A 27,346-nucleotide genomic window follows, 5' to 3' on the forward strand; every position below is an offset into this window, starting at 1 on the left:
AGGGGTATGGGGACTCACTCCTGTAATCCTAGTACTTAGGAGGCTGAGAAAGGAGGGTCATGAGGTTGAGGTCAGCTTGGCTACATACACAGTTATTTCCAGGAGATCCTGGGCTACATAGTGTGACCCTGTCTCCAAACAAACAGCTGGGTATGGTGGCACTTGCCTTTGGTCTCAGCACTCGGGAGGCAGACTCAGGAGGATCTCTGAGTTCGAGACCAGCCTGGTCTATAGTGAATTCCAGGACAGCCAGGGCTACACAGAGAACCCTATTCTCAGAAGTAAAAAACAAAAACAAAAAACTCAAGACAAGTCAGCAAGTTAGTTTTGACTGCATAGGAAGAGGGAGCCGAGGTCCTGGCCAGAGAACCTACGCGCTCCAAAGAAGGGAGGGGGGGGTATCCAGACGCAGGGGACCCAGCCCTGGGGCTGACCTGGCTCCACTTCCGCCTTGGTTGTCACTTGTGCTCTGTGTTCCCCAGAGACCGATGGCTGGTAAGTAATGCACGAGTTGCCGCTGGGGCCTGATCGCCGAGAGAAAGACGAGCCAGGCCGAAACTTTTTGGAAGGAGAAGGCTTCACTTCAAAAGGGAGAGAGAGAGTCTACTTAGCACCCCCCTCAGAAACCGTCACCAAGACAGACACCAGCTGCTAGCACCCCAACACACACAAAGTCGTTCTGAAGCAAAGGCAGAAATGGGTTAATGTCAGCAAAGGTGGCCTACAGGACTGCTCAGACAAGGGTCAAGTCACTCACTTTGGAAAGAAACGGAAAACTTAAGAAGTGACAAATCACTGCCTTCTGCTGGGATTCCACCGATGGAGTGTACCTGTCCTTTATTAACGTGACCAGTAAAAGCTACAGACGACGTGTCCCCACCCTTCTTAGTGCACTGCAATCGACGCTGGTGCTTCCCTTTGAAAACAGAGACTGCTAGGCCTCACAGCCTGTCTATGATCTACGCCTTCTTCACCTCCCCAAGGGACAACTGGTGCCTATGACGTCAGCAAAGGAGGATGACCCTGAACCTGCCAGGGTCCAAAGGCACCAAGTTTAAAAAAGAACACTGGTACTTCTGCGTCTGGAACGCTGAGGGCTAAGACTGAAACCTCCCTCAACAGTCGTCTACACCGCTCAACCACGTGACCTACCCGACACCTCCTGGCCCGATAGGGAAGGTAAGAAGGGCGCCGGAACACCTCGCCCCTCTTTCTACACACAAGTCTGCCTTTAGAGCCTGAGCCTGCATCACAGTCTACAGCGACAGCTACACATTTTTTTCCAGTCCCACCAACTCCCCAGAAGTAGCCCTCACCTCGACGAGACATGGAGGGAGAGCCAGGGGGGAGCAGCGACTCGGACACGGGACAGACAGGGGCTGACAAAGGACGAGAAGCAGCGCTCACAGGACGGAGGCAGAGCAGGAGAGGCCGCTGGCCTTGGCAGCTCCCTGACAGAGGTGTCCTGCCCACCATGTCCTGGGGGAAGGGAGCCACTGGGGGTCATCTGGAAGAAGCCACTTACAGGGAATCTTCTTGAACACTGTGTTGCACATGAAGCGCTGGAACCGCTCAGCATAGAAGCCTGGCCGATGCACTGACACTGTGTCCTGGTGAAGAGAGGAGATGACTGCAGAGTTACACAGAGGCCCGGCAGGAGGCTGTGTCCTCCACGGGCCTGTCCTTACACTGAAACCCGCCAGAAATGAAACGGATACTCCGCAGACAGAATGCATGCACACATGTGAGGAGCAAATGGCAGGAACGGAGAGGTGGGGGGAGGCCTTCAGCTGACTGCATACTCACCCCATCGTGTACCAGTGCTTTCCAAGAGTGCTCCAACTTCTTCACAAACCTGCCAAGAAAATGTGCATCACACAATTTTTTTTTAAAAGATTTATTTATTTATTATGCATACAGAAGAGGCGCCAGATCTCATTACAGGTGGTTGTGAGCCACCATGTGGTTGCTGGGAATTGAACTCAGGACCTCTGGAAGAGCAGTCAGTGCTCTTAACCTCTGAGCCATCTCTCCAGCCCCGCATCACACAATTTTTAAATGAAAGATCATTATGACTACTTATACTTTAGAGGGCTAAAAAGGGGCCATGATAACAGAAAACCTTAAACAGATAAACACTGGGCAAATACACCCACTGTGGTATACTGGCTTTCCAAAGAACTACCATGGTAGTACTTATTCCACATGGAGACCAATGCTACTTCTAGCTAAGCCAATTAAATAAGCAGGACAGTTCAGTAATGAAACACTTGCCAACATGTATGAGGCCCTGGGTTCAACTGCTAGAAAAGCACAGCAAAGCAAAACGAAATTAATTAACTGTAAAGGAAAGGCAGGGTAAGGTAGTAGCACATGCCTGCAACCAAGCACTCGATAGACTGGGTCTGGGGGTTGCCATGAGCTCCAGGTCTGCCTGGGCTACACTGTGAGACCTTGTCTGAAAAACAAAACCAAACCCAGAACAAACAACAAATCAGAAGAGAAAAAGAAAAGAAAGCTAAAGGAATAGAAGGGTAAGGCGGAGAAGTACAGCCTCACTTGGGTAAGAGGGCTGGCGGGGTGGCTCAGTGGGTATAGGTGCCTGCCTATCTGATGACCTGAGTTTAACCCCCAGAATCCACAAGATGGAGAGAACCGACTCCCACAAATTGTCCTCTGACCTCCACATGCCCACTGCAGCCTAGACATACACAAACACACACAACAGACAGCTAAGTGTAAGAAAGTTCAGTGGTAGTAACCAGTAAATCAAATACTGACCAGTCCCTGTCAGCCCACGGCAGGAGCTGCAGTGTGTCAGGAACGAAATGGAGCCTACCATTTGCGGCTCCTCCCATCCCCACTTCCCTGCCAGAGGCCGGTCATTTTACATAATACAGAGCTCTGACTTCTCCTTCGTGGAGTCAGAATGTGCCTCCAGCTGCCTCCCTCTACGGAAGATGACTCAACCTACAGGTTTCTCAGCGAGTCAAGGCAGATGGAGTGCTCCACCCTAGGCGTCTGAGGACTGACTCAGTATTCCACAGAAAATATGTATCGTGTTGAAGAGGCGGCAATCCAGAAAAACCAGGGAACAAAGCACCTAAAAGCTCGAGGTGACCAGACTGCGACTCACAGTTCTTGCATCGTGAAGAACTTTACAAAAAACACATCTAAGCCAGGCGGAAGTGGCGCACGCCTTTAATCCCATCTCTTGAGAGGCAGAGGGAGGCGGACCTCTGAGTTTGAGGCCAGCCTGGTCTATAGAGGGAGTTCCAGGAAAGAAAAAGAACACATCTAAAAAGATGTATGTTGAGGACTGGCCAGACAGCTCAGCAGGTAAGAGCACTTGTTGCCCTTGCAGAAGGCCTGGGTTCAGTTCCCAGAATCCCCATGATGCCTTACTCCAGTCCTAGGGGATCCAACACCCTCCTCTGACCTCCATGGGCACCAGACATTCAAGTGGTGCACACATATAGACAACGGCAAAACACTCTAAAATGAGGGGGGGCGGGAATAAAAAAAGAAAGGAAGGCCAGGGCAGTGGTGGTGCACACCTTCAATCTCAGCACTCAAGAGGCAGAGGCCAGCCTGGTCTACAGAGGAAGTTCCAGGACAGCCAGGGCTACAAAGAGAAACCCTGTCTCAAAAAGCCAAAAGGAGGGAGGGGGAAAAAAAGCCTTGAGCAACCACAGCTCAATGTAGCCTGTCCCCAGTCTGCAATCCACATGTCCATCACCCTCACCTGTAAGACTGCAGAATATCAATGATGCCAATATAAAGCAGGAGCCTTTCCCCTTTGTTATTCCGGGCAGGGATGCCACCCATGCTGAGGAAAACAAAAGGAAAAGAGTTAGAAAAATCTGCACACTAGCAGGTGGAGACTTCTAACCTCCAGTCAAACCTGGACATGGAACTAATAGCTAAATATAACTGACACATCCTCCAGACAGACAAAGAACCCCTCTGGATCATGTATGATAATTGCCTTGTACTTGTCTCACATAGCTCCATCAAAGAGACTGAAATCATGACTACTCAGTAATTTTGGGACCAGTCCCCAAATAAAAATGAACATGCTGGTACTTTTGTATCTTTATTTGTTCCCACTAAGATAACTTCCTTGGCAGTCATGTTACAAGACACCTAAAAAAATGAAACATCTGAAACTTAGTAACCACAGTCATTGGATAAACCCAAGGCAGTAACAGGCCTTCAGCAAAGAAGCCTACAGTAAGCTGTGATAAAAGTTCTAATGTGAACTGGATGGTGGTGGCCCAGACCTTTAATCCCAGAAGAGGCAGGGGGATCACTGAGTTTGAGGCCAGCGTGGTCTACAGAGGGAGTTTCAGGACAGCCAGAGCTATACAGAAACCCTGTCTCAAAAAACAAAAAACAAACCACACAAAACCTAACGTGATTTACAGCTTTGAAGTGTTAACATTTCATCTTAGATATTTTCCTTTCTTTAATAAAAGACCAGTCAATGGCCCCATGAGCACTAATGCTGCTGGCCTCACTCCGAAATCAAAGCGACTCTTTTCCAGAAGCCAGGTGCCTTCAAGAGAAGTACTGTGAGAACATGTGCGACAGCTGTGGCCCCAAGCCCACTCACTGGTCCTCAGTCTCCACAGTGCCACCCCGCCGAGCCTCGCCCTGAATGGATTCCATAGCTGTGGAATAGAGCGCCTTCTGGGGGGCTGGTCTGCGGGTGTCAACTGAGTACTGTGCTTCATTGTTCACGGGCTCTCGCTGTGCATGATCCATGTTGTGGATTGACATCAGGAGGCTATAGTCCATTATCTTGAAGCTCTGTAGCACCTAATGGGGAGAGAGGACAAGACGATCAAAATCTGAGTTTTCAAGTTCTCACCACTTTCATAACCTAACTAGACAGTGAAGCTCCAGACAACCATAGGCTGTCTTTGCTCTTAAAGAACACATCACTCGCCGGGCTACCTGAGACCCAATCTCAAAAAACCAAAACAAAACAAAAACAACAAGGGGAAAAAAGTACACTGTGACAGATGTGGGCCAGAGCAGATCTGTGGCAGGACTTTACACAGTCAGCCTCAGTTTCGTTCAACCTTTACTGAATAAAAATACAGAAACAAGTTCAATACAGCACTACAGTACAAATGTTTACACGATAAAGACCACAGAAAATGATAAAAAAGAAGATCACTGAGTTGGGCAGTGACGGTGCACACCTTTAATCCTAGCACTTGGGAGGCAGAGGCAATTGGATTTTGAGGCCAGCCTGGTCTACAGAGAGAGTTCCAGGGCAGCCAGGGCTAGAGAGAAACCCTGTCTCAAAAAAAAAAAAGTAAGACCAAGTAAATAAAGTGAGAAAAGACCATTATAAAGCCTAGAGCAAGGCCGGGTGGTGGTGGCGCATGCCTTTAATCCCAGCACTGGGGAGGCAGAGCCAGGCAGATCTCTGTGAGTTTGAGGCCAGCCTGGTCTACACGCTCCAAAACTATACAGAGAAACCCTGTCTTGAAAAAACAAAAACAAAAACAAAAAAAGTCTAGAGCAAGAAGCACATTCAACCTGTTAACCTGTTTTGTTCCCTAGAACAAAGTGAAAGCGTCTACTCACATCAGCTCCCACAGCTCATTCTGACGATGCTGTTCAACCAAGGGTGCCATGATCAGTGTGTACAAAAAAGGATGAGGAGTGGCTAGCTACAACTGCCTGAGTCAAACTGGAAATAACTATTGGCTCATTTAGTTGAGTACACTGAAGGAGACAGACTAAAATGGGCATCGTTGAGGAAGCAACCCAGTGTGAGCAAATAAGGGCGAGCACACGGCAACACAAGGGCAGAACAGGATGGGGCGCTCCAGTCACTGCTGAGAAACAGGCTGGAGAGAGGCGGGCTGAGAGTGTGGTTTAGGGACAGGCATGGCGGTGCACACCTCTAGTCGCAGCACTTGGGAGGCAGAGCTAGTGGATCTCTGAGTTCTAGGCTACCCTGGTCTACAGAGTTAATTCCAAGACATCCAGGGCTACACAGAGAAACCCCGTCTCAAAAAACCAAGAGAGACTGGATTAGGGGAAGAGAAAGCGAGGTTTAGAAAATTGGGCATAATGGCTTTTACTTGTAATCCCCAAACTAGGGAAACAGAGTCAAGAAGAACTGCTGGAGGTTAGAGGCAATGAAATGCTCACTGGGAAGAAGAGGAAATGGAATGAGTAAAACTGATGGTCTAGTCAAGTGGTTCTGGACCTATGGGTCACGACCACTTGAGGAGGTTGAATGGCCCTTTCACAGGGGTCGCCTAAGACCATGGGAAAACACAGATATTTACAGTAAGAGTCACAACAGTAGCAAAATTATAGTTATGAAGCAGCAACAAAAATAGTTTATGGTTGGAGGTCACCACACATGAGTGTATTAAAGGGTCAAAGCATTAGGAAGGTTGAGAACCACTGGTCTACAAATATATTACAAATCAGCAGATCCGGTGTGCAGTTGTGTAGTGTTCAACAGCATTTAAATTTTCAAGATATAAATTTGGATTGGGCAGGCAAGACCAAAATCTAAGGAATAATGGCTGTGTAGTACAACTAAGTTAAAGTTCTCCTATGAGTGCTAGGCTTGCTTCACAAGGACTACAGCCCAGGAGCGGAGGGTAAATGACAAGAGCAAAGATGTAAAGTGTAGCAGGAATCTTAAAAGTTCTTATTAATAAAATCAAACCTGAGGCCAGTTATCGGGGTGGACACTGGAAAATCAACAAGCCACAGCTACCTCACCTCACCGGATCCTCAGCTGGTCTTGTTTCCTCAGACTGGAGGCTTCTGAGTCCTCATCCAGAATGGGTCTCAGCTGAATTGCTGCTCAAAAGCCTGAATGCTTAACCAGCCAAATGCTTAACCAGCCAAATGCTTCTAGTTTCTGGTCCTCACGCCTTATAGATCTTTTAGCTTTCTGCCTCACTCCCTGGGATTAAAGGCTCACTTTCTGGGATTAAAGGCGTGAATTACTATGCGTGGCTGTATCCTTGAACACATGGATTTCTGCCTCTGGAATGCTAGGATTAAAGGCATGTGCCACCACTGTCTATCCTCTATGTTTAATATTGTGGCTGTTCTGTCTCTGACCCCAGGTAAGTTTATTAGGGTGCACAATATTTCGGGGAACACAATACCACCACAGTAAAGGACCAGCAATGAGCGAATGTAAAAGTCATCTAAAATGCAATCTGGGGGTGGAGAAGAAACTCAGTGGGAAAAGTGCTTGCTGCACAAACATGTGGAGCGGAGTTTGGGTCCCCAGCACCCACATAAAAGCAGGGCATGACAGTGCACATTTGTAACCCCAGCACTGTGGGGGAAGGCATAGGCAGATCTCATGGGTTAGTCAGCCAGTTTAGCTGAAATGGTGAGCTCTAGTTCAGTGAGAGACTTTGTCTCAGAAAATAAGGTGGAGTGCCATCAAGAAGACACCCAGTGCTGACCTCTGGCCTCTACACAGGAAGCACACACTCATACCTAAGTGACAGCACCCCTGCTCAACTGTGCTGTACATGGCAAAGTGCAACTGTACCCCTCACACACATATACATACATACTCCCCAAAATAAACAAACAAATAAATTAAAGCAGGACACAGGGAGTTTTTCAATGAAAATTATTTCTGTGTCTACAACAGAGAAAAACAGCAACTCACCAAACAGTCGCGCTGCAGAGTCTTACACAGAGCACTGTACATGTCAGCATCTAAAAACAGACCATCCGGGATATCTTGCAGGAAGTCCAGGTCTTTAAAGGTGGGGAGCAGCTTCTCTCGTTCCTTCTGAGAAGCTCGCCGTTTGTAAGTTGAGCCCTTCAGATCATATTTCATGTGCATTTTGACTGACCGAGGCAAGAGGTTGTTCATCACCACAATTCGTATGTTCTTGCCGCCTGCTTGCACACAGTACAGTCCATAGAATTTAGGCAGCAAAGTTCGAGGGTTTTGGTTAAGATTCTAAGGCATAAAAGTAAGAAGCAGTAGAGCAAGTTAGCTGATTCTCAATGAAACTCAAGGCAAAAGTTGCTACCCACTGTTCCTCTGCTTTACAAGGGATTTAGGTAAAATGTGTTGAACTACATATTTGTTCAAAATTTCCCCTGGCATCTAAGAGAGTTTAAAGAGAAAACAGTATTAACGCAGGCATGGTGATGGCCACTGATAATCCCGATACCACAGAGTCAGAGGCAGGAGATTCAGGAATGGCTTTGGGCTACACAGGAAGATCCAGTCTCAAAACAAACAAACACATCAGAAAGAGTGCTAGCTCAGCATTCACAAAGCCTAGGGTTCAATGCTCAGCACCACTTACACCCAGCGCGGTGGCGGCACACATGTAATTCCAGTACTTGGGAGGCAGAAGCTGGATGATCAGTAGTTCAAGGGCAGCAGGGAAGATACTGTCTCAAAACCCAAAGCACCAAAAAAATCGTCTGTCTTGACTTTGACCTCTAAATAAACTCAAACCCCAACATGAAGACACAAAGACCGGTACAGCTGAGGATAGCCTCTGCCAGCGCTCCTCACTCACCATGTAGTATCCCGGAAGTAACTTCTGCAGAAATTCTGCTTCTTTATGCTGGACTGTCTTAATGATGAACTCATCATCACTGGACACATAGAAGAGGGAACCACTAGCTCCAGAGTTGGAGAGTTCAATCAATGGTTCACTGCAAAGGGAGTACTGAAAATAAGAGAGGACATTAAGAGTCAGTTATGCCAGGGCCGCCTATCACAGAAATCAGGCACAGACAAACATCCATTCTAAACAACACTAAAGCAAGATGGTGGAAGAGGGAAATACTTTGTGGAATATTCCTCTGACCTTATAATCACAGGTTCTACGACAAGAAACTTACCAAGTAATCATCAGGTCGGATGCCAAATAGCTCTCTAAAGTAGCGGAAGGCAACAGGTGCATAAGTCTTGAAACGAAAGTCATTGTAATGATGAGCTGGTGTCAGGTTGCTCCCTTCACTGTGGGATTGAATATAAAGAAACCTTAACTTACTAGACCCCATTACCCATGGAATCCACCCTGGGCAGATGCTGAAAGGGATGCCCAACCATACTTCTGAGAGACACAGCAGGGATGAAGATAAGTCAGTTTGTGGGACAAAGGCACAACACTGCCTCCTAGCCAAGGCATTAAGATATTTAAAAGCTTTTGTTTGTTTGTTTGTTTGTTTGTTTGAGAGAGGGTCTCACTATGTAGCCAGGACTGGCTTCAAACTAACAGAGATCAATTTGTTTCTGCTCACAAATGGTGGGATTACAGGCACTACCAAACATAGCTAATTCTGTATGTATGAATGTTTTGCCTGCATGCATGTCTATGAACCATATATATGCCTGGTGGTTTTGGAGGCCAAGAAAGTGTCAGATCCTTTGGAACTACAGTTACAAATGGTTGTGAGCCAAAATTTGGGTGCCAGGAAATGAACCTAGGTCTTTTGAAAAAGCAGCAGGTGCTCTAAACCACTGAGCCATCTTATCCAGCTCTGAAACCTTTTAGATTACATTTATTCTGAGAGAGAGAGAAAGAAAGAGAGAGAGAGAGAGAGAGAGAGAGAGAGAGAAAGGAGAGAGAGTGTATGCACGAGTGTGCACCCAAGCATACATGCCTTGGTACATGTGTTAAGTCAGAGGAAAACCTGCAGGATTCAATTATCCCCATCATGGGGATCAAACTCAGGTTGTTAGGCTTTATCTTTATCTGCTAAGCCATCTCACTAGCCTAAATAAGTTGTTTGTTTGTTTTTATATATGGCGTTCTATTGGCCAGAGGCATATGGCAAAGCCTGCTCTCTAATCTCACTTACCCTATTTACAAGAAGGTTCAAGACTGACAAGAAATTAGACTAGAGCCCCAAGATTGATGTAAAGAAAGTCCTGCCGGGCGGTGGTGGCGCACGCCTTTAATCCCAGCACTCGGGAGGCAGAGCCAGGCGGATCTCTGTGAGTTCGAGGCCAGCCTGGGCTACCAAGTGAGTCCCAGGAAAGGCGCAAAGCTACACAGAGAAACCCTGTCTCGAAAAAACCAAAAAAAAAAAAAAAAAAAAAAAAAAAAAAAAAAAAGAAAGTCCGACTGTCTAGGATACTCTCTTAAATATGAATTGACCTCTGTACCTGGGAAAGAAGATACTCTCCACCACGTAGAAGTCTTGCATGAGGACATCTCGCTCAGGCTTGGTACTCAGGCTGCCCACAGTGTGGGTAATGCCTAACTGGATGGCACCTTTCAAGGCTGATGAAGTTGTCTAAAAAACAGTAATGACAGAAACGTTCTGGTATCAAGTCTAAACAAAGTCTGAGGATGGTGGCACATGCCTATAATCGCAGAACACAGAAATAGGAGGACTGCCTTAAGTTCAAGGCCAAACAAAGACTCTGTCTGTATTTCAACTCTGAAACCCCTAAAAGAAAACAAACAAAAGTCTGACCATACCAATAATAACCAAGGAGAAATTTGGGCAAAGAGGCACACACCTGGAATCCCAGCACTTAAATGGTTAAGACAAGAAATTTACAAATTAGGTCAGCTTGGTCTACACTTGGACTTAAGAAACCAAACCAATGAATCAAACCCACTAAACCCATGATGGAAATGTAAGAAGAAACACTTGAAAGCAAATGCCCTTCCAATAGTTTAGACAGAATTTAGGCTAACCCAGTCCTCGACATTGCAATTAACCCTAGAAACGATTGAAAAAACAGTGAACATTCAGAATAGCAAGGGAGGGCAATCTGTGCTGGCCTCAGTTAGGGAAGAGCTCCATATTACTACTATTACTTGCCCTGGGGGTGGCTGAGCCCCTCCAAACATTTGGTTGATCTGATAAAGAATATAATGAACATTAACAGAGATTCTGATTTGACTGTATAGTTCTGACTGTATAGCTTTGGTCCTCTGAAAGAAGAACAAGTATTCCAAGAACACTAAAGTAGTAAAAAACAAACAAACAAAAAGCTTCTTAATTAAAAAAGAAAACATGGCCAGGAATGGTCATGCATGCCAACACTTCAGAGGCAGAAGCAGGTGGATCTCTGTGCATTTGGAGGCCAGGCTGGTCTACACAGAGTTCCAGGCCAGCCAGGACTACACAGATAGTGTCTCAAATACACTAACACACACATACATACACCCCCCCCCAAAAAAAGGAAAACCACTACACATGAAAAATTCAACTTGTGTATGGGTATTTTGCCTGCATGTATGTATGTCTAAGTGCAGCATCCTGATTAGAAGAAGGAATCAGATTCCGTGGGTCTGAAGACACACGGTTGTGTTTGTGGAAGAAAAGATACTGGAAGACTGGTTTCTAGTCACTTTGCAAATCACCACTGTTAAAAAGTACAAATTTACTTGGTAATACTGAGCAACTTGAGACTTAGCAACTTAAAAAAAGAATCAGAAAATGTAAAAAGAAAAAAAAAAAAAAGAGAGAGTGTTAAGAGCACTGGCTGCACTGCCAGAGGGCACAACCACCCACGTGGTGACTCACAATTATCTGTAACTCCAGTTTGAGGGGATCCAACACCTTCTCTGGCCTCTTTGGGCACCAGGCATTTGGTGGTGCACAGACATACATAAAAGGCAAAACACCATAAAACAAAAAATAATACTAAATTTAGTTAGGTGGTGGTAGTGTACTCCTTAAGTCCCAGCACTCAGGAGGCAGAATCTCTTGAGTTCTAGGACAGCCTGGTCTATACAGAGAAACCCTGTCTCAAAAAAAAAAGAAACAAGAAAAAAGATGGAAAAAATTATCAAGATAACTCTGAGAAATGTGAAAACAGTAAAATTTCAGAGGGAAAATGTATTAGAGGTGATAATTGGGTCTGGAGGGGTTGCTGGTCTTCCAGAGGATCTGAGTTCAGTCCCTAGCATCCGCAACAGGGGATCACAGCAGCCTGTAACTCTAGCTGCAAGGTATCCAACAAGGCCAGCCCGGACTATATTATGAGACCCTATCTTAAAAAAAAGAAAGAAAATAAAAAGAAAAAGCCAGGTGGTGGTGGCATATGCCTTTAATCCCAGCATTCAGGAGGCAGAGCCAGGTGGAGCTCTGTGAGTTCAAGGTCAGCCTGGGCTACAGAGTGAGTTCCAGGACAGGCTCCAAAGCTACACAGAGAAACCCTGTCTCAAAAAAACAAAACAAAAAGGAGGAGGAGGAGAGAAGGAAAAGGAGGAAGAGAAGGAAGAAGAAGAAGAGGAAGAGGAGGAGGAGAGAAGGAGAAAAAAGAAGAGGAAGAGGAGGAGGAGGAGAAGGAGAAGGAGGAGGAGACACAGGACTCCAGGTAGGTGTGGTGCATGCTTGTAAATCTCAGAGAACTCGGGAGATGGAAGGAAGAAGGGTCAGGAATTCAAAGTCATCCCCTGTTACAGTGAGTCTGAGATCAGCCTGGGGTATGGAAAAGACCCATTTTCAAAAAGATGGAAAAACAAAACAAAACAAAACCAAAAACTCAGGTTTCCTGTGGCAAGGGAAAAAGTGGCCTTTTAGGACTCAGCAATATATTTCTATCTAATAATGAAATCTAATTTCTTCCACTCAATGAAAGTATCAACCATGGCTGGGCATGGTAGTGCATACCTTTAATTGCAGCACTTGGGAGGCAAAGACAGGTGGATCTCTGTGAGTTTGAGCTGCCCTGGCCTACATAGTGAGTTTGAGGACAGCCAGGGCTATGTAGAGAGACCCCATTTTTTAAATTTTTTTTTAAAAAGATAGTATCAACCAACACTAGATTTTTCATTAGTAACAGTCTCCTTTAATCACATATATAAAAAGAAAATAATTCATTCTTTGTGAATTAATTTCAAAACACAAGTTACATTATATTCATTGTCTATCAACAAATGGGCTGGGTGTAGTGGTGCACACCTTTAATTCCCGCACTCAGGAGGCAAAGACAGGCAGATCTCTGTGGGTCTGAGACAGCATGGTCTACACAGTGAATTCCAGGCCCGACAAGACTAAATAGAGAGACCTTGTCTCAAACGAAACAAAACCACAAACCAACAAACAAAATAAGAAAAACCAAATGGAATAGTTTGTGGAGAGCAGTATCAAGAACAGTACTGGCCAGACATGGTGGCTCATACCTATAATCTAAGCCCTTGGGAGGCTGAGGAAGAAAGACTACAGGAAGTTCAAAGCTAGCCTCAACTACATAGTGAATTCCAGATCACCCTGTTTTAGAATGAGACACAATCTCAAGAAAAGCAAACAACAAAAGAAAACAGTATTGCCCTTGGTGTGTTACCAAAGTAAGATGTCCCAGCCAGTCTGTCCAGACTTACCTTTTTATATGTAGTCTCTCCAGAGGAATCAACACCTCGGTGGCCTATTTTCTTGACAGGCATGACAGAGGCAAATGGTACCTAAAGGAAAAAAACAAAAGAATTAAGATTATTATATGACCAGGTAATGGTACATACGTATAACTCCAGCATTTGGGAGGATGAGTTAAAGGATTGTTAGTTCCAGAAATATAAAAGGAATAAAACCATCAGAGCAGACTCTAACTAGCTATTCCCAGGAGTCAATATGCCAGTGCAACCAACACCAAGTTACTCTCCATGTCATTAATATCCATCAAGTTAGAATCCAGAGGACAAGACTAGTGAAACCAGTATTCCACAATCTTAAGACCTAATAGTCAAGGCCCTTAATAAAAGGGCGTGGTAGTGATCACCTATAAGCCCTGTCACTACTGGGAGGGGGAGGGGAATGACTAGCAGTTCAAGTCCAATAGTGAGTTTGAGCTGTATCAGGTAAAAATAATAACAACTAAAATAGTAAGAATATATTACCTCAAAAACCTTGAAAGATATTGTAAGAGAAAAACCTGAAATCTCAGAAAAAAGTGCAAGTTTAGCATTCTGAACCCTGACACAAGTATGGGAGTGAAACAATGGGGCTAGAACATCTCCATGTGGGGAAAAGATAGCAAATCCAAGATATTCTGCACAGGAAAGTGCTATGGATATCACTCTGTATAAACAAAACACTGATTGGCCAGTGGCCAGGCAGGAAGTATGGGCAGGACAAGGAGAGAGGAGAATTCTGGGAAGTGGAAGGCTGAGTGGGGGAGACACTGCCAGCCGCCACCATGACAAGCAGCATGTGAAGATGCCGGTAAGCCACGAGTCATGTGGCAAGGTATCGATTTCTAGAAATGGGTTAAGTTATAAGAACAGTTAGCGAGGCCCTGGCAACAAAAGTAGCTACCACAGTTAGTTAATCTTTCATTCTATTGGGCATGATAAATTTAATTCAGTAGTTATATACATCTCGATTGGCTTTGAAAATTATAAATTTATAAACTCAAGTTCCAGTTGCTTTTGGGATACTATCTTACAAGGACTCCAATGTACAGTATGGCTCAATAAGGAAGGGAATGGCTCAGTTGCCTTTAGCCTACTGGCTATAGGTGGGATAGGACCTCTGTTGGTCTTTTCTGTATCGAACACACAGATTGCAAGCCCAGTGCCACTTTGAGATCTTTGGCAGCAATTAACCATGCAGCTCACACATGATTGAGCCTGTATGATAATGAGTATTCAGACAGACACAGACACAGACACACACACACACACACACACACACACACACACACACACTCACACTCATCTTGTCTAACTCTTCAAGACATAAGCAAAGAGAAAATGGTAGCCATGTCTAACCCATGGCCTGCATACACTCAAGATAACTTTGAATATGACCCAACACAACACCATAAACTTACTTAAAATACCTTGAGATATTTTGCCATTTTGTTTTTCTTTTTTTAAGATTTGTTTATTTTCTGTATGTGAGTGCTCTATCTGTATGTACACCTTTTTTTTAAAAGATTTATTTATTTATTTATTCATTTATTTATTTATTATGTATACAGTGTTCTGTTTGCATGTATGCCTGCAGGCCAAAAGAGGTCACCAGATCTCATTACAGATGGTTGTGAGCCACCATGTGGTTGCTGGGAATTGAACTCAGGACCTCTGGAAGAACAGCCAGTGTTCTTAACCTCTGAGCCACCTCTCCAGCCCTGTATGTACACCTTTATATATGCCTGAAGAGGACATCAGACCCCACTATAAATGGTTGTGAGCCACCATGCGGTTGCTGGGAATTGAACTCAGGACCTCTGAAGGAACAGCCAGTGCTCTTAGCTACTGAGCCATCTCTCCAGTCCTTCTTTTTCTTTTTCTTTTTTTTGTAACTCAATTACATGGCTCTCAAGTATGAACTCTGTGAATGACAGCAGTGTGTTGTGATGTCAGAAGTTTGGACATACCTGGATAGAGTCTCCTATGCCAGAATTATACTTTTAGCAACAATGAATCAATATTAAACTCACCTCAGATCCTGTGGGTCTCCTGATTCCAGATGCTGCTGCTGCTGCTTAAAAAAAGAAAAAAATCTTAAGTATATATAAACACAGTCACAAAACCTCTACCAAACTCACTATGAGGGTCAAGGTTTAAGTCAAACTAAACATGGTGATGAACTACTTATTGCCTCTCGCACTAATACCAAATCCATTTAAAATAAAATTTACTGATTTACTTTTTGTGTGTATAAAGTGAGGCACTGCCGGACAGTGCGGTGGTGGTACACATCCTTTAATCCCAGCACCTCGAGAGGCAGAGGCAGGCAGGTAGATCTCTGTGAGTTCGAGGCCAGCCAGGTCTACAGAGTGAGATCCATGAAAGGCGCAAAGCTACACAGAGAAACCCTGTCTGGCGGGGGGGGGGGGGGGGGGGGGGGGTTGGGGGGGGGTTGGGGGGGTTGGCACCACATCTAGATATAAACTTGACTGCTTTTGGCTTACATGGCTAGTAATTTCACCTCTTTCATACTTACAAGAGCCTTATGCATATTCATATATATATATATTTTTTTATTTTATTTTATTTTATTTTTTTGCTTTTTGAGACAGGGTTTCTCTGTGTAGCCTTGGCCCTAAAACTCACTTTGTAGACCAGGCTGGCCTTGAACTCAAGAGATCTGCCTACCTCTGCCTCTGAGTGTTGAGATTAAAAGCACAACACCAGGCCACATACTCCATCCTTATTCTACCTCCTTTCTAACTCATACAGTCAAATTCTCCTTTCATAATTTATCATTATGTGTCTGGTATGTGTGTCATGTGAGCCATGACATACGTGTGGCAGCCAGAGGGCAACTTTGTGGAATGAGTTCTCCCCCACCTTTATGTGGGTGCTGTGGATCAAGCTCAGGTTATCAAGCTTTACCCACTGACCCACCTCACCAGCCCAGTGTTACTATTTTCAATGGGAAGCATAATTGTTCCTTTCTTTCTTTCTTTTTTTTGGGAAGCGGGGTTAGAGACAGGGTTTCTGCATAGCCCTGGCTGTCCTGGAACTCACTCTGTAGACCAGGGTGGCCACCAACTCAGAGATCCAAGTTTCTGCCTCCCAAGTGCTGAAATTAAAGGTGTGTACCAAGACTAGCAACTGTTCTTAATACATTTAACCATCAAAGAAAATGTCAGTGACACATGGCAGAAGGAGCAAGGGCCCATGAGACAGACAGATACCCAAGGAGCTCGGCCTATAGTTCCAGCACTTCAGAGGCTGAAGCAGGATTATCAAAGCAGGAAGCTTGCTAGTTCATCAAGGTGAGAGTATGCTACACAGTAAACTTCAGGCCCAAACAAAACAATAAAAAGCTATACCTCCACAGATGAGACCAGAACATCAGGCTAGGATAGAACACTTGCCTAGAACACATAGATCTGAATCTACTTCCCATGGGGGGGGGGGGGGGGTTTAAAGCCTGGAAGACCTAGCTAGCAGTACTCTCCTTAACTCTAGCATTTGGAAAAGGGAAGCAAGGAAAGTCTGGACCACGTGATACTGTCTCATACAAACAATAGACTATTGTTCATCAGAAAGTTTTCCTAGCATTTGTTTAAAATATCTTCAATAGCCAGGCAGTGGTGGCGTAGCCTTTAATTCCAGCACTGGGGAGGCAGAGGCATGTGGATCTCTAAGAGTTCAAGGCCAACTTGGTCTACAGAGTGAGTTCCAGGACAGCCAGGGCTACACAGAGAAACCCTGACTTGGAAAAACAAACAAATGAACAAAAAAGACAAGATCTCACATAGCCCAGGCTGGCCTCTAACTCCTGATCAAATGTACAGCAAAGCTGGTCTTAAACACCTGATCATCTTGCCTCTACTTCCTGAGACTGGGACTACAAGTCCATACCATCACCCCTACCTATTAGTATAAAATTTTATTTTTTTTGTTTTTTTGAGACAGGGTTTTTCTGTGTAATAACCCTGGTTGTCCTGAAACTCCCTCTGTAGACCAGGCTGGCCTCTAACTCACAGAGATCCACCTGCCTCTGTCTCCCAAGTGCTGGAATTAAAGGCATGCACCACCGCCGCCCGGCTAGTATAAAACTTTTAAAAGCTTACATCTCAGCTGGGCAAAACAAAACAAAAACCAAATACATCTATCTCATCTGGCTCTTACTTCCAGGAGTATGGGCTATTTAAATTAAGATTTAAGAGACGTTTACCTAACTTGTTTAGATGCTGACTGGAAAAACAACTGAACCAGCAAGAGGGGTCAGTGGGTGAAGGTGCCGCCACCTAAGTCTGGTCCCAGGACACATGGTGGAGGCAGAGAACAGACACCTGACCTCCCTAAGTGTGCCACAGCACACAACATCCTCCCCACACATAAACAATTTTAAAATGTAGACAGAAGCCTTAAGAGAGAAAATTTAAATAATAATTCTTTTCCCCCCTAAGACAAGGTTTCTATGTGTAGCCTTGGCTTTCCTGGAACTCCCTCTGTAGACAAGGCTGGCTTCAAGATCTGCCTGCCTCTGTCTCCCAAGTGCTGGGATTAAAGGCGAGCGCCATCACCACCTGGCAAATAATTTTTATTAAGTGTTTATTTACTTGTTTGTTTGTTCTTTTGCAGCACCAGGGAACAAATCCAAGGCTTCAGGGCTAGGAAGACCACTGAGAGGGAAGGGCAATTGCCAAAGCCTAATGACCTGAATTCTATCTCTGAAACCCCATATGGCAAGAAGGAACCGACTCTCACAAGATACCCTTTGGCTACCCATACATGTGCTGTGGCACGCACACCCTCGCACACATGCAGACATAACAAATAAATGTCCTACCACTGAACTGCATTTCTAGCCACAATTATTCTTGAGTTTGTAGATACAACAATAATACTGTGATTGTTGTAACATTCTACCCCCCAAAAAAGACTACTTATCTACTTAGACCTATTTTCTCCCCTTTTCTTGGTTTTTTGAGGCAGTGTCTTCCGCAGTTATGGACTAGCCTCCAATTTGGTATGTAGGTGATGATGACCTTGAGCTCCTGATCCCCTTGTATTCACCTCCCACAGGATGGAACTGCAGGCTTGCACCATGCCCAGATCTGCAGAAACATTGTTCTGAAGTGTCTGTCGGTGAAATTATAAGAGAACTGAACTTTTTAAGACATTCCAAGATACAGAGGAGGGAGATTTAGGGAGAGGGCAATGGAAAAAAGCAGCTAGTGGGGAGGATGTGAAAGCGGAGGTAAAAAGAGAAGGGAGGGAGGGAAGAAAGCTGTGATAACACATATTTCTGTTTCCACCATCCTGAGAGGCACAGGCAGAAGGATCTAATCTGTGCTACCTTGCTACATGAGTTTGAAGTGAGCTAGAGGTCTCACTTCAAAAAAAAAAATCACAAAAAACTTTGCTTCACAAACAACAAAGCTGGGCCTAGCCAGACTCAGTGGCCCATGCCTTTATTCTACCACTTAGGAGGGAGAGGCAGGGGTGTTTCTGTGAGTTCAAGGCAAGCCTGGTCTACAGAGCAAGTTCTAAGACAGCCAGTGCTACGCAGAGAAACCCTGTCTCAAAAACAAAACAAAACAATAATAGCATTTTTATTTTGAGATGGGGTCTTGCTATACTGCCCAAATGATCCTCTTACCTTAGCCTCCTAAGTTGCTTCCAGCATACACACCTGGCTCAGAAAGCCCAGCAAGTACAAGTATTCTTTATGGTTTTGTTTTTTTGAGACAGGGTCTCTACCCAGGCTAGCCTAGCACAAGATATATAGCCCAGGCTGCCCTTGCAAATTTAAAGCAATCTTCCTACAGTAGCGAGGATTACAGGAATAGACTAACAAACACATTTCAGAAAGTACCTTTTTGTCTTTGCTTAAGATGTTAGCTGGGAAGCCGGGCGGTGGTGGCAGCGCACGCCTTTAATCCCAGCACTCGGGAGGCAGAGCCAGGCGGATCTCTGTGAGTTCGAGGACAGCCTGGGCTACCAAGTGAGTTCCAGGAAAAGGCGCAAAGCTACACAGAGAAACCCTGTCTCAAAAAACCAAAAAAATAAAATAAAATAAAATAAAATAAAGATGTTAGCTGGGCCAGCATGATGGCACAAGCCAGCATTTGCGAGGCAGAGACAGGTGGATGTAAACAGAGTTACATAACAGCCAGGACTACATAAAGAGATCCTGTCTCAAAAAGAAAAAACAAAACAAAACAAAACAAAACAAAACTCCAGAAGTCAGCCAGGAGCATTCCTTTAATCCTAGCACTTGGAAGGCAGAGGCAGTCAGATCTCTCTGAGTACAAGGCCAGCCTGAGTTACATGAGACCTTTCTCAAAAACAAAACAAAACAAAACAAAACGAAAGCAAAGCTGGCAAGATGGTACTTGTGACGCAAATCTACTAATTTCAGTTCATCTTCTGAACCCAGGTAAAGGTGAGAGGAGAGAACTGAGTCCACAGGTGCCCTCTGCCCTCCACATATACATGTCCCCACACAAATCTCTCTCTCTCTCTCACTCATACACACTCAGTAAATTAAAATAAATAAATAAAAATTTAAAACAAAACAGCATGACTTTTCACTGCTGTGTTTATATTAGACCAAAAGAAGACTTCCAATAGAATAAACTCAAGAGTTTCTTTTAGATATCTTGTACTTGTCTACAAGATTAGTTACTAATTCTTGGTAAAAAAAAGTTTGTTAACAGAGCTAGAGAGATTAAGCACTGACTGCTTTTCCAGAGGACCTGATTCAATTCCCAGCACCCACATGGCAGCTCACAACCATCTGTAACCATAGCCCCAAGGGATTCTATACCATCTTTTGGCCTCTACAGGCATCAGACACAGGGGGTACACAAAAAAAAAAAAAAAACATGCAAGAAAACACCCATACACATAAAATAATAAAATCAAAACAAATAAATCATTTTAAAATTGCACGTTTACTTTCAAAATAGTTTCTGAAAGAATGACTAATAATTCATATACTGTGCTTGCAAGAGCTCAGAATTTCTATGCTTTTGAAGGAGATCAGAAAGATTAAGTTCTGTTCTATGCTCCTCTCTCCTTCTTGAAGGACTTCTGGCTCAGCAGAATACATTCAGAAAGAAATAGCTAGTTTACAGCCAAGTTAGTTCACACAGGTTAGCAAGGGGAGAAGAGGGAATCCAGCAGAGTGCTGCTCCTCTTCCATGTTCAAAGCACTGGGTTTATCCACAGCACCAGAGAAACAGACTAGGAGGGGCAACAACAACACAGTGGGTAGGAATATGGGCTCCAGGAAAAAAAAGAAGAAAAGTAAAAGAGAGAAAAGAACAAATCTATAAGGTCTTGGACCAATCTCCTGCAACCCCACCCCACCCCCTACAAAAAAAAAAAAAAGAAAGAAAGAAAGAGAACATAGGAACAGACGTACCTCCACGGAGTTGTTGTTAAAAGAATCAAGTCACATAAGGACTTGTAGTAATTGTTCTAGAAACGCTATCAAGTATCACTGTGAATGATTATTTTTTTCCAAGACAAGGTCTTACTCTGTAACCCAGCTCCACCTATAATTCATGTATGCAGCTCAGGTTGGTCTTAAACTTATGGCAGTTCTCCTGCCTCCCCATTCTGAGCACTGGGATTAAAGACATAGGGCACCATGCTCAGGAATAAGCATACATTTTAAACCCCCATCTACAGGATGGGAAAACTCAAGAGGAATAAGTGTAACATAAATTGAAAAGAAAAAAAAGAGCTGAACTAACAAAAGGAAAAAAAACCAAAAAGGAAAAAGCTGGGGTTAATTTACTGTAACAAAACTGAGAAGGGGTACACATCCATGCTAAGATAGCATTGACCTGGGAGAGGAACATCACGTGTTATAACTGTAATGGGGAAGAGCTGGCTGCTAGTTACTGCAAGAAGCTCATGCTTCTTTAGCACAGACACACATCGGATCTACCTCTCTTACGGTGGACACCACAGCACAGAAAGTTGAAACCTAATAAGGGAAAACAGAAAGTTATCACTTACTTTTGGGGTACTATTTGTTATGGTAGACTAAATATATTCACATTATTCAATAAAAATCTATACACACACCATGGTGCTCAGTTTCCAGCACCACACTGTTGACTGACTACTTTAGTCATTCTAGGCAAACTGCTCCTATCCAACAGATGTAGTTCTGGCACAAAAATTCAGTAGTTGCCAGGCAGTGGTGGCACACACCTTTGATCCCAGCACTCAGGAAGCAGAGGTAGGCGGATCTCTGAGTTCAAAGACAGCCTGGTCTACAAAGTGAGTTCCAGGACAGCCTGAGCTACATAGAGAAAACCTGTTTCAAAAGGAGCAAATAAATAAATTCCAGTAGTCGCAAAACTTTACTCCAAATAATTTACCTATCCAGTGGATTCCAAATGGACGAATTTTTCAGATCTAAAGCTATTCCATACACAGGCTTCTATATAGGGTACATATATAACAATATTTGCCAGGGTGGGTGGTGGTGGTGGTGGTGGTGGTGGTGGTGGTGATGATGATGATGATGATGATGATGATGCACGCCTTTAATCCCAGCACTAGGGAGGCAGAGGCAAGCGGATCTCTGTGAGTTCGGGGCCAGCCTGGGCTACAGAGTGAGTTCCAGGAAAGGCACAAAGCTACACAGAGAAATCCTGTCTCAAAGAAAAAAAAAAAAAAAAAAAAAAAAAAATATATATATATATATATATATATATATTATATAATAAAAATAGTATATAATAAAATAAAAAAATTATATATATAAAATATTCACTGTAGTAGTGTATATAATAAGTATAAATATACAAGTACTGTATTGGAAAGAAATAAGTAAACAAGGATAAATAAATCAAATAAATCAGGGTGTAGTTTAAAGTGGAATACTATATAACCATTATTTTATATAAAATAATCATTATTTTTAAATGCATGTTTATAGATAGCTTAGATGGCATGTCATAATAAAATTAAAAAAATCTCAGTCAAGGTCTTACTATGCAGTTCAGCCTGACCTTGAACTCCTAACGTTCTTCCGTAGCTTTCCAAACTCTGAGATTACAGGTGTGAACCACTACATCCAGCTCCACAGCAAATTAATGAAAAGAAAAAAAGTTGTTTTAAAAGAAAGTTTAAGGCCTGAAGAGATGAAGCCTTTTCCCAACACCCACAGCTCACAAGTACCTGTAACTCTGTAACTCCAGTCCCAGGGGTCTGACAGCCTCATTTGGCTTCTGTAGGCATTGTACACATGTGGTACACAGACATATACGCAGGCAAAACACCCATATACAGAAAAATAAAATGGGGAAAAAAGAACACAATATACTTGAAAACAATTATACATGTACTTATTCATATATAAAAGGTCCTCAAATATGAAACTGTATATATGCTGGTATCAGCTTGATTTGATTAGTTTCTATTTTTCTTGAACCATAAATAAACCTTTTATTTATTTATTTGTCTATTTCTTGTTTATTTTTTGGTTTTTTGAGACAGGGTTTCTCTGTTTAACAGCCTTGGATAAACCTTTTATTTATTCATTCATTGGTTTTTCAAGACAGGGTTTCTCTGTGTAACAAGCAGCCTTGGCTGCCCTGAAACTCACAGAGATCTGCCTGCCTCTGCCTCCTGAGTGCTGGGATTAAAAGTGTGCACCACCAGCACCCAGCTTAAGACTGATTCATTCTTATTTTACATGTATGGATATTTTGCCTTTGTGCACCATGTGCATGCCCATATGCCCATGGAGGCCAGAAGAGGGTGTCCAGATCCCCTAGAACCAGAGTTAAAGACAGTTGTGAGCTGACATGTGGGTGCTGGGAATTGAGCCATGAGGATGCTGGGAATTAAACCTGGGTTCTCTGGAAAAGCAGTCAATGCCCTTAACCACTGAGCTATCTCTCCAGCCCAAGAAGCATGTTAATCTGTATATTACAAACTAAAGAGACACGCAGAGAAAGCTTTAGTGTCATTCTCTGTTTTAAAACCTTTAGCTCCCAATACTCCAGTGCTCAACAGCCACCCAACAAACCATTACCACCACCACCCCCAATTAAAGTTCATAACAAAATCACTGTCCTATGCCACAAAAATAAGTTAGAAGGAAAAAGGGAAAAAAAAAAATCAAAAAGAAATGCCTAGAGGGCCATTTAGTAAAGGTGCTTGCCATGGTACCTGACAACCTGAGTTCTATCCCTGAGACCCACATGGGAGGAAAGAAGAGAACTGATTCCTACACATCATTCTTGGACATCCTCCCACACAAATGTATGCACAGACATACATATATACACACAGAGGAAAGTATAAGAAATTAGTAATAAACAGAGGAAGCTGGGCAGATGGCTAGTCCAGTTCCAGGAGCTCTGATGCCTCTGGCATCTGAACTCACATGAACATCCCCCCCACCCCACATGTATACACATAACATCAAATCATTTTTCTGAATGACATATTACATTGGGATATCCTATAATCTTTTTTTTTTTTTTTTTTTTTTTTTTTTTTTTTGGTTTTTCAAGACAGGGTTTCTCTGTGTAGCTTTGCGCCTTTCCTGGAACTCACTTGGTAGCCCAGGCTGGCCTCGAACTCACAGAGATCCGCCTGCCTCTGCCTCCCGAGTGCTGGGATTAAAGGCGTGCGCCACCACCGCCCGGCCGGGATATCCTATAATCTTAAACAAACCTATATAATATATGTAAGAGACTTCTCTGAGAGAGGGAAGCATGGGGTTTGGGAGATAACTCCACAGGTAAAAGCTCCTGCTATACAGGCCTAATAACCTGAGTTCAACCCCTAGGACCCACATAAGAAGTCAGATAGGTAAGAAGGCTGGAAGCTATTCCCAAAGTTGTTCTCTGACCTCCACATTCACCCCATGGCGCGCGCGCGCGCGCGCGCGCGCGCGCGCGCACACACACACACACACACACACACACACACACACACACACTCATGCAAAATAAATAAAAACTTAAAAAAAAAAGACAACCCTATCTTTCAAATTATTAATGGTCTCTTAATGTTGATACTTCCTATTTGCATTATCTCATAGATGTTATAACTTGAAAATATTCTTAAAAACCAAACAAAACAGGTTTTGGCAAAGTGTGGTGTCACAATCCAATAATCCTAAAACATAAAATAGAAGCAGAGCTGGGCGGTGGTGGCACACGTCTTTAATCCCAGCACTCGGGAGGCAGAGCCAGCCTGGTCTACAGAGTGAGATCCAGGACAGGCACCAAAACTACACAGAGAAACCCTGTCTGGAAAAAAAAAAAAAAAAAAAAAAAAACCCAGAAGTATCAGGAATTAAAGGCCAGCTTTGGCTATACAGCAAATTCAAGGCCAGGACTAGTTTCCATCCCAAAAAAACAAAACCAGATATGCTTTAAGTTATAAAAATTAGGTGAGAAAGTTGGGTGTGGTGATGCATGCCTTTAATACTGGCACTCAGGAGACAGAGGCAGATAGGTAGACAGAGACAGGTAGATCTCTGTGAGTTCGAGGCCAGCCTGGTCTATAAAGCAAGTTCCAAGACAGTTAGGACTGTAACACAGAGAAACCCTGTCTCAAAAAAGAAAAACAAAAAACAACAACAAAAATAAGGTGAGAAATCACTGTTACTAAAATAACTTCTGAACAACTGAAGCAGTCACATCGGATACCAAAGTACAGACAATCCATTCTTTCTCCCCATCCCTACCTGTGCAGTTTGTGAACAAAGTCTGTTCTGATAGCTCACTCTGGCCTCAAATTCCTCCCGCCTCTGCCTGCCACGTGCTAGGATTATAAGAATGTACCACTCCCCAACGTAATTCTGTCTGTTTCTCTCTCCTAGACTTATTTTTAACTTGTATATGTATGAGTGTTTTGTCTGTCTGTATGTCTGTGCACCATGTGCATGTCTGGTATCTGTGGAGGCCACAAGAGGGTTTCGGGTTCCCTGGAACTGGAGTTAAAGGCAGTTGTGACCTGCCATTATGGGTGCTGGGAACTGAACTTAGGTTCTATGTAAGAGCAGCCAGTAGTCTTAATGGCTCAAATACTTCTCCTGCCCCCTTTAAAAACAAACAACAAAAAACAGGGTCTTATTTTATTGCCTAGATGGCCTGGAACTCACTATGTGGCCTAATCTGATTTTGAACTCACAGCAGTCCTCACACCTCAGTCTCCCAAGTTGCTAAGACAGCAGGTATGCACCACCACACCTAGCCATTTAAAAAGGCTTCTGAGTAACCCTGTACCAGTTTAGGGAAGCATTCCAGTTTAGTCCTTCGCAGCACCCTAGCTTGTGTTTGTGGAGGATACTGGAAGGACTGGTTTCTAGCCACTGTGCAAAACACCATTCTTGGTCTCTACAAATTTGTTCAGTAATACCAGACAACTTGAAACAAAATTTCAAATTAAGAAGAATTAGAAGACTTAAAAAATAATAATGATAAAATAAGGGGGTGGTAGTGATAGAGGGACAATGGATGGCTCAGTCATTAAAGAGAACTGGCTGCTCTTCCAGAGGACCCAGCCACACATATTTAGTTCATAACTGTAACTCCAGTCCCAGGGGATCCAACATTCTCTCTGGTCTCTGTGGACACCTTCTTATGTGGTACATGAAGGCAAAACACACATAATACTAAAAATAATAACTAATTTTAAAAAAGAAAATGTCAAAAAAGAGACAGGAGAGAAAAATTATCAACATGATTCTGAGAAGTGTGAAAACAGTGTATTTCAGAGGGAAAATGTACTAAAGGTGATAACTGGGTCTGGAGTGCTCAAGGGTTAAGAACACTTGCTGTACTTCCAGAGGACCTGAGTTCAGTTCCTAGCACCCACAACAGGGGGCAGCCTGCAACTCTAGCACCAAGGGATCCAAATGTCTTTTTCTGGCCTTCTTGGACACTGACACACAGATGGCATTCACTCATACATAACACACACAGATACACATAATTTTAACAAAAATGAAATCTCTAAAAATAAAGAGGTGATAATTTAAACAAAGATATCTTCATACAGCAAGTAGCTCTGAAGTGAGTTGGGCTCCACATTACTATGTGGAACAAAACAGAACTGGCCTCAATAGCAAAGCCTCTCCCAGCACTTTCAGAGGAGAAGCATTTCCTTTGAGATGAGATGACATCATCCAGCAGTCGAGAAACTAAAAGACACTGTGTGACTGACTTCAGTGTTTGAAGTACACATATAATTTGCAGATGCTTGAGGCTAGCCGGACATGCATTCCTCAGACAACTAGTTTTGCCTGAACAGGTCATAGACAAGGTATTTCAGAGACTCAATCCACTGCTTACCAATAACACAACTTAAATGTTTCACAAAGTAAAAATGCTAACTCTTAGGAACTAGTTTGATAAAATCAAAAGTCAAGGATTAAAAAACAAAAAACCCCAGCAAAATAAAAAACTAAAAACTTTCTACAACAAAACAAAACAAAAAACAAAGCTAATTTGTTTGCTGAACTATCCAGAACACCTCTTTGCTCCCCTAATTTGGAATACTGAAAATCATTCTACCTATACCCTTAAGGTGGGAGGCACAATATGTTTTCCAAATAAAAATATTCAGAAATATCAGCATGTGTCAGGGATGTACTGCAGATCACACAGTTAGTTCTGAGACCAAAAAAAAAAAAAAAAAAAAAAAAGATACTGCCTAGGCCTGGTGGCACATGCCAGTAATCTGAGTACTCAGAAAATTAAGACAAGAGGATCTCAAGATCAAGGCCAGCAGAGGCCACACAGGAAGACTGTGCTTCAAGAGGTTAAACAGGAACTCAAGCTTACAACTGGCCAGAGATGGTGGGGCACACCTTTAGTCCCAGCCTTGGAAAGCAGAGACAGGTGATCTCTGAGTTGGAGGCCAGCCTGGTCTACAGAGCAAGTTCCAGGACAGCCAGGGCTATACAAAGAAACTGTCTTGAAACACCACCACTACACTATCCACCA

At 43.5% G+C, this 27,346-nt stretch overlaps 1 protein-coding gene across 8 annotated transcripts in view; it reads right to left on the reverse strand.

The window, feature by feature from the left end:
* Positions 1–27,346, reverse strand: part of Pip5k1a (phosphatidylinositol-4-phosphate 5-kinase type 1 alpha) — a 43,821-nt gene that overhangs the window by 7,677 nt on the left and 8,798 nt on the right. Inside the window, exons 2-13 of one of the 8 annotated variants that reach the window (XM_042279492.2) lie at positions 21,313–21,351; positions 15,389–15,426; positions 13,329–13,409; positions 10,151–10,281; positions 8,881–8,998; positions 8,553–8,705; positions 7,679–7,978; positions 4,616–4,821; positions 3,746–3,829; positions 1,807–1,855; positions 1,526–1,610; positions 435–581 (exon numbers count right to left, since the gene is read on the reverse strand). In XM_042279492.2, the coding sequence (XP_042135426.1) occupies positions 435–581; positions 1,526–1,610; positions 1,807–1,855; positions 3,746–3,829; positions 4,616–4,821; positions 7,679–7,978; positions 8,553–8,705; positions 8,881–8,998; positions 10,151–10,281; positions 13,329–13,409; positions 15,389–15,426; positions 21,313–21,351 (1,431 nt within the window). Of the gene's footprint in view, positions 1–434; positions 582–1,525; positions 1,611–1,806; positions 1,856–3,745; positions 3,830–4,615; positions 4,822–7,678; positions 7,979–8,552; positions 8,706–8,880; positions 8,999–10,150; positions 10,282–13,328; positions 13,410–15,388; positions 15,433–21,312; positions 21,352–27,346 lie in introns of all 8 variants that reach the window. The other 7 variants (XM_076574547.1, XM_042279493.2, XM_076574548.1 and 4 more) reach the window with 7 other exon arrangements.

Source organism: Peromyscus maniculatus, chromosome 6, assembly GCF_049852395.1.
Source record: "Peromyscus maniculatus bairdii isolate BWxNUB_F1_BW_parent chromosome 6, HU_Pman_BW_mat_3.1, whole genome shotgun sequence".
Taxonomy (NCBI): Eukaryota; Metazoa; Chordata; class Mammalia; order Rodentia; family Cricetidae; genus Peromyscus; species Peromyscus maniculatus.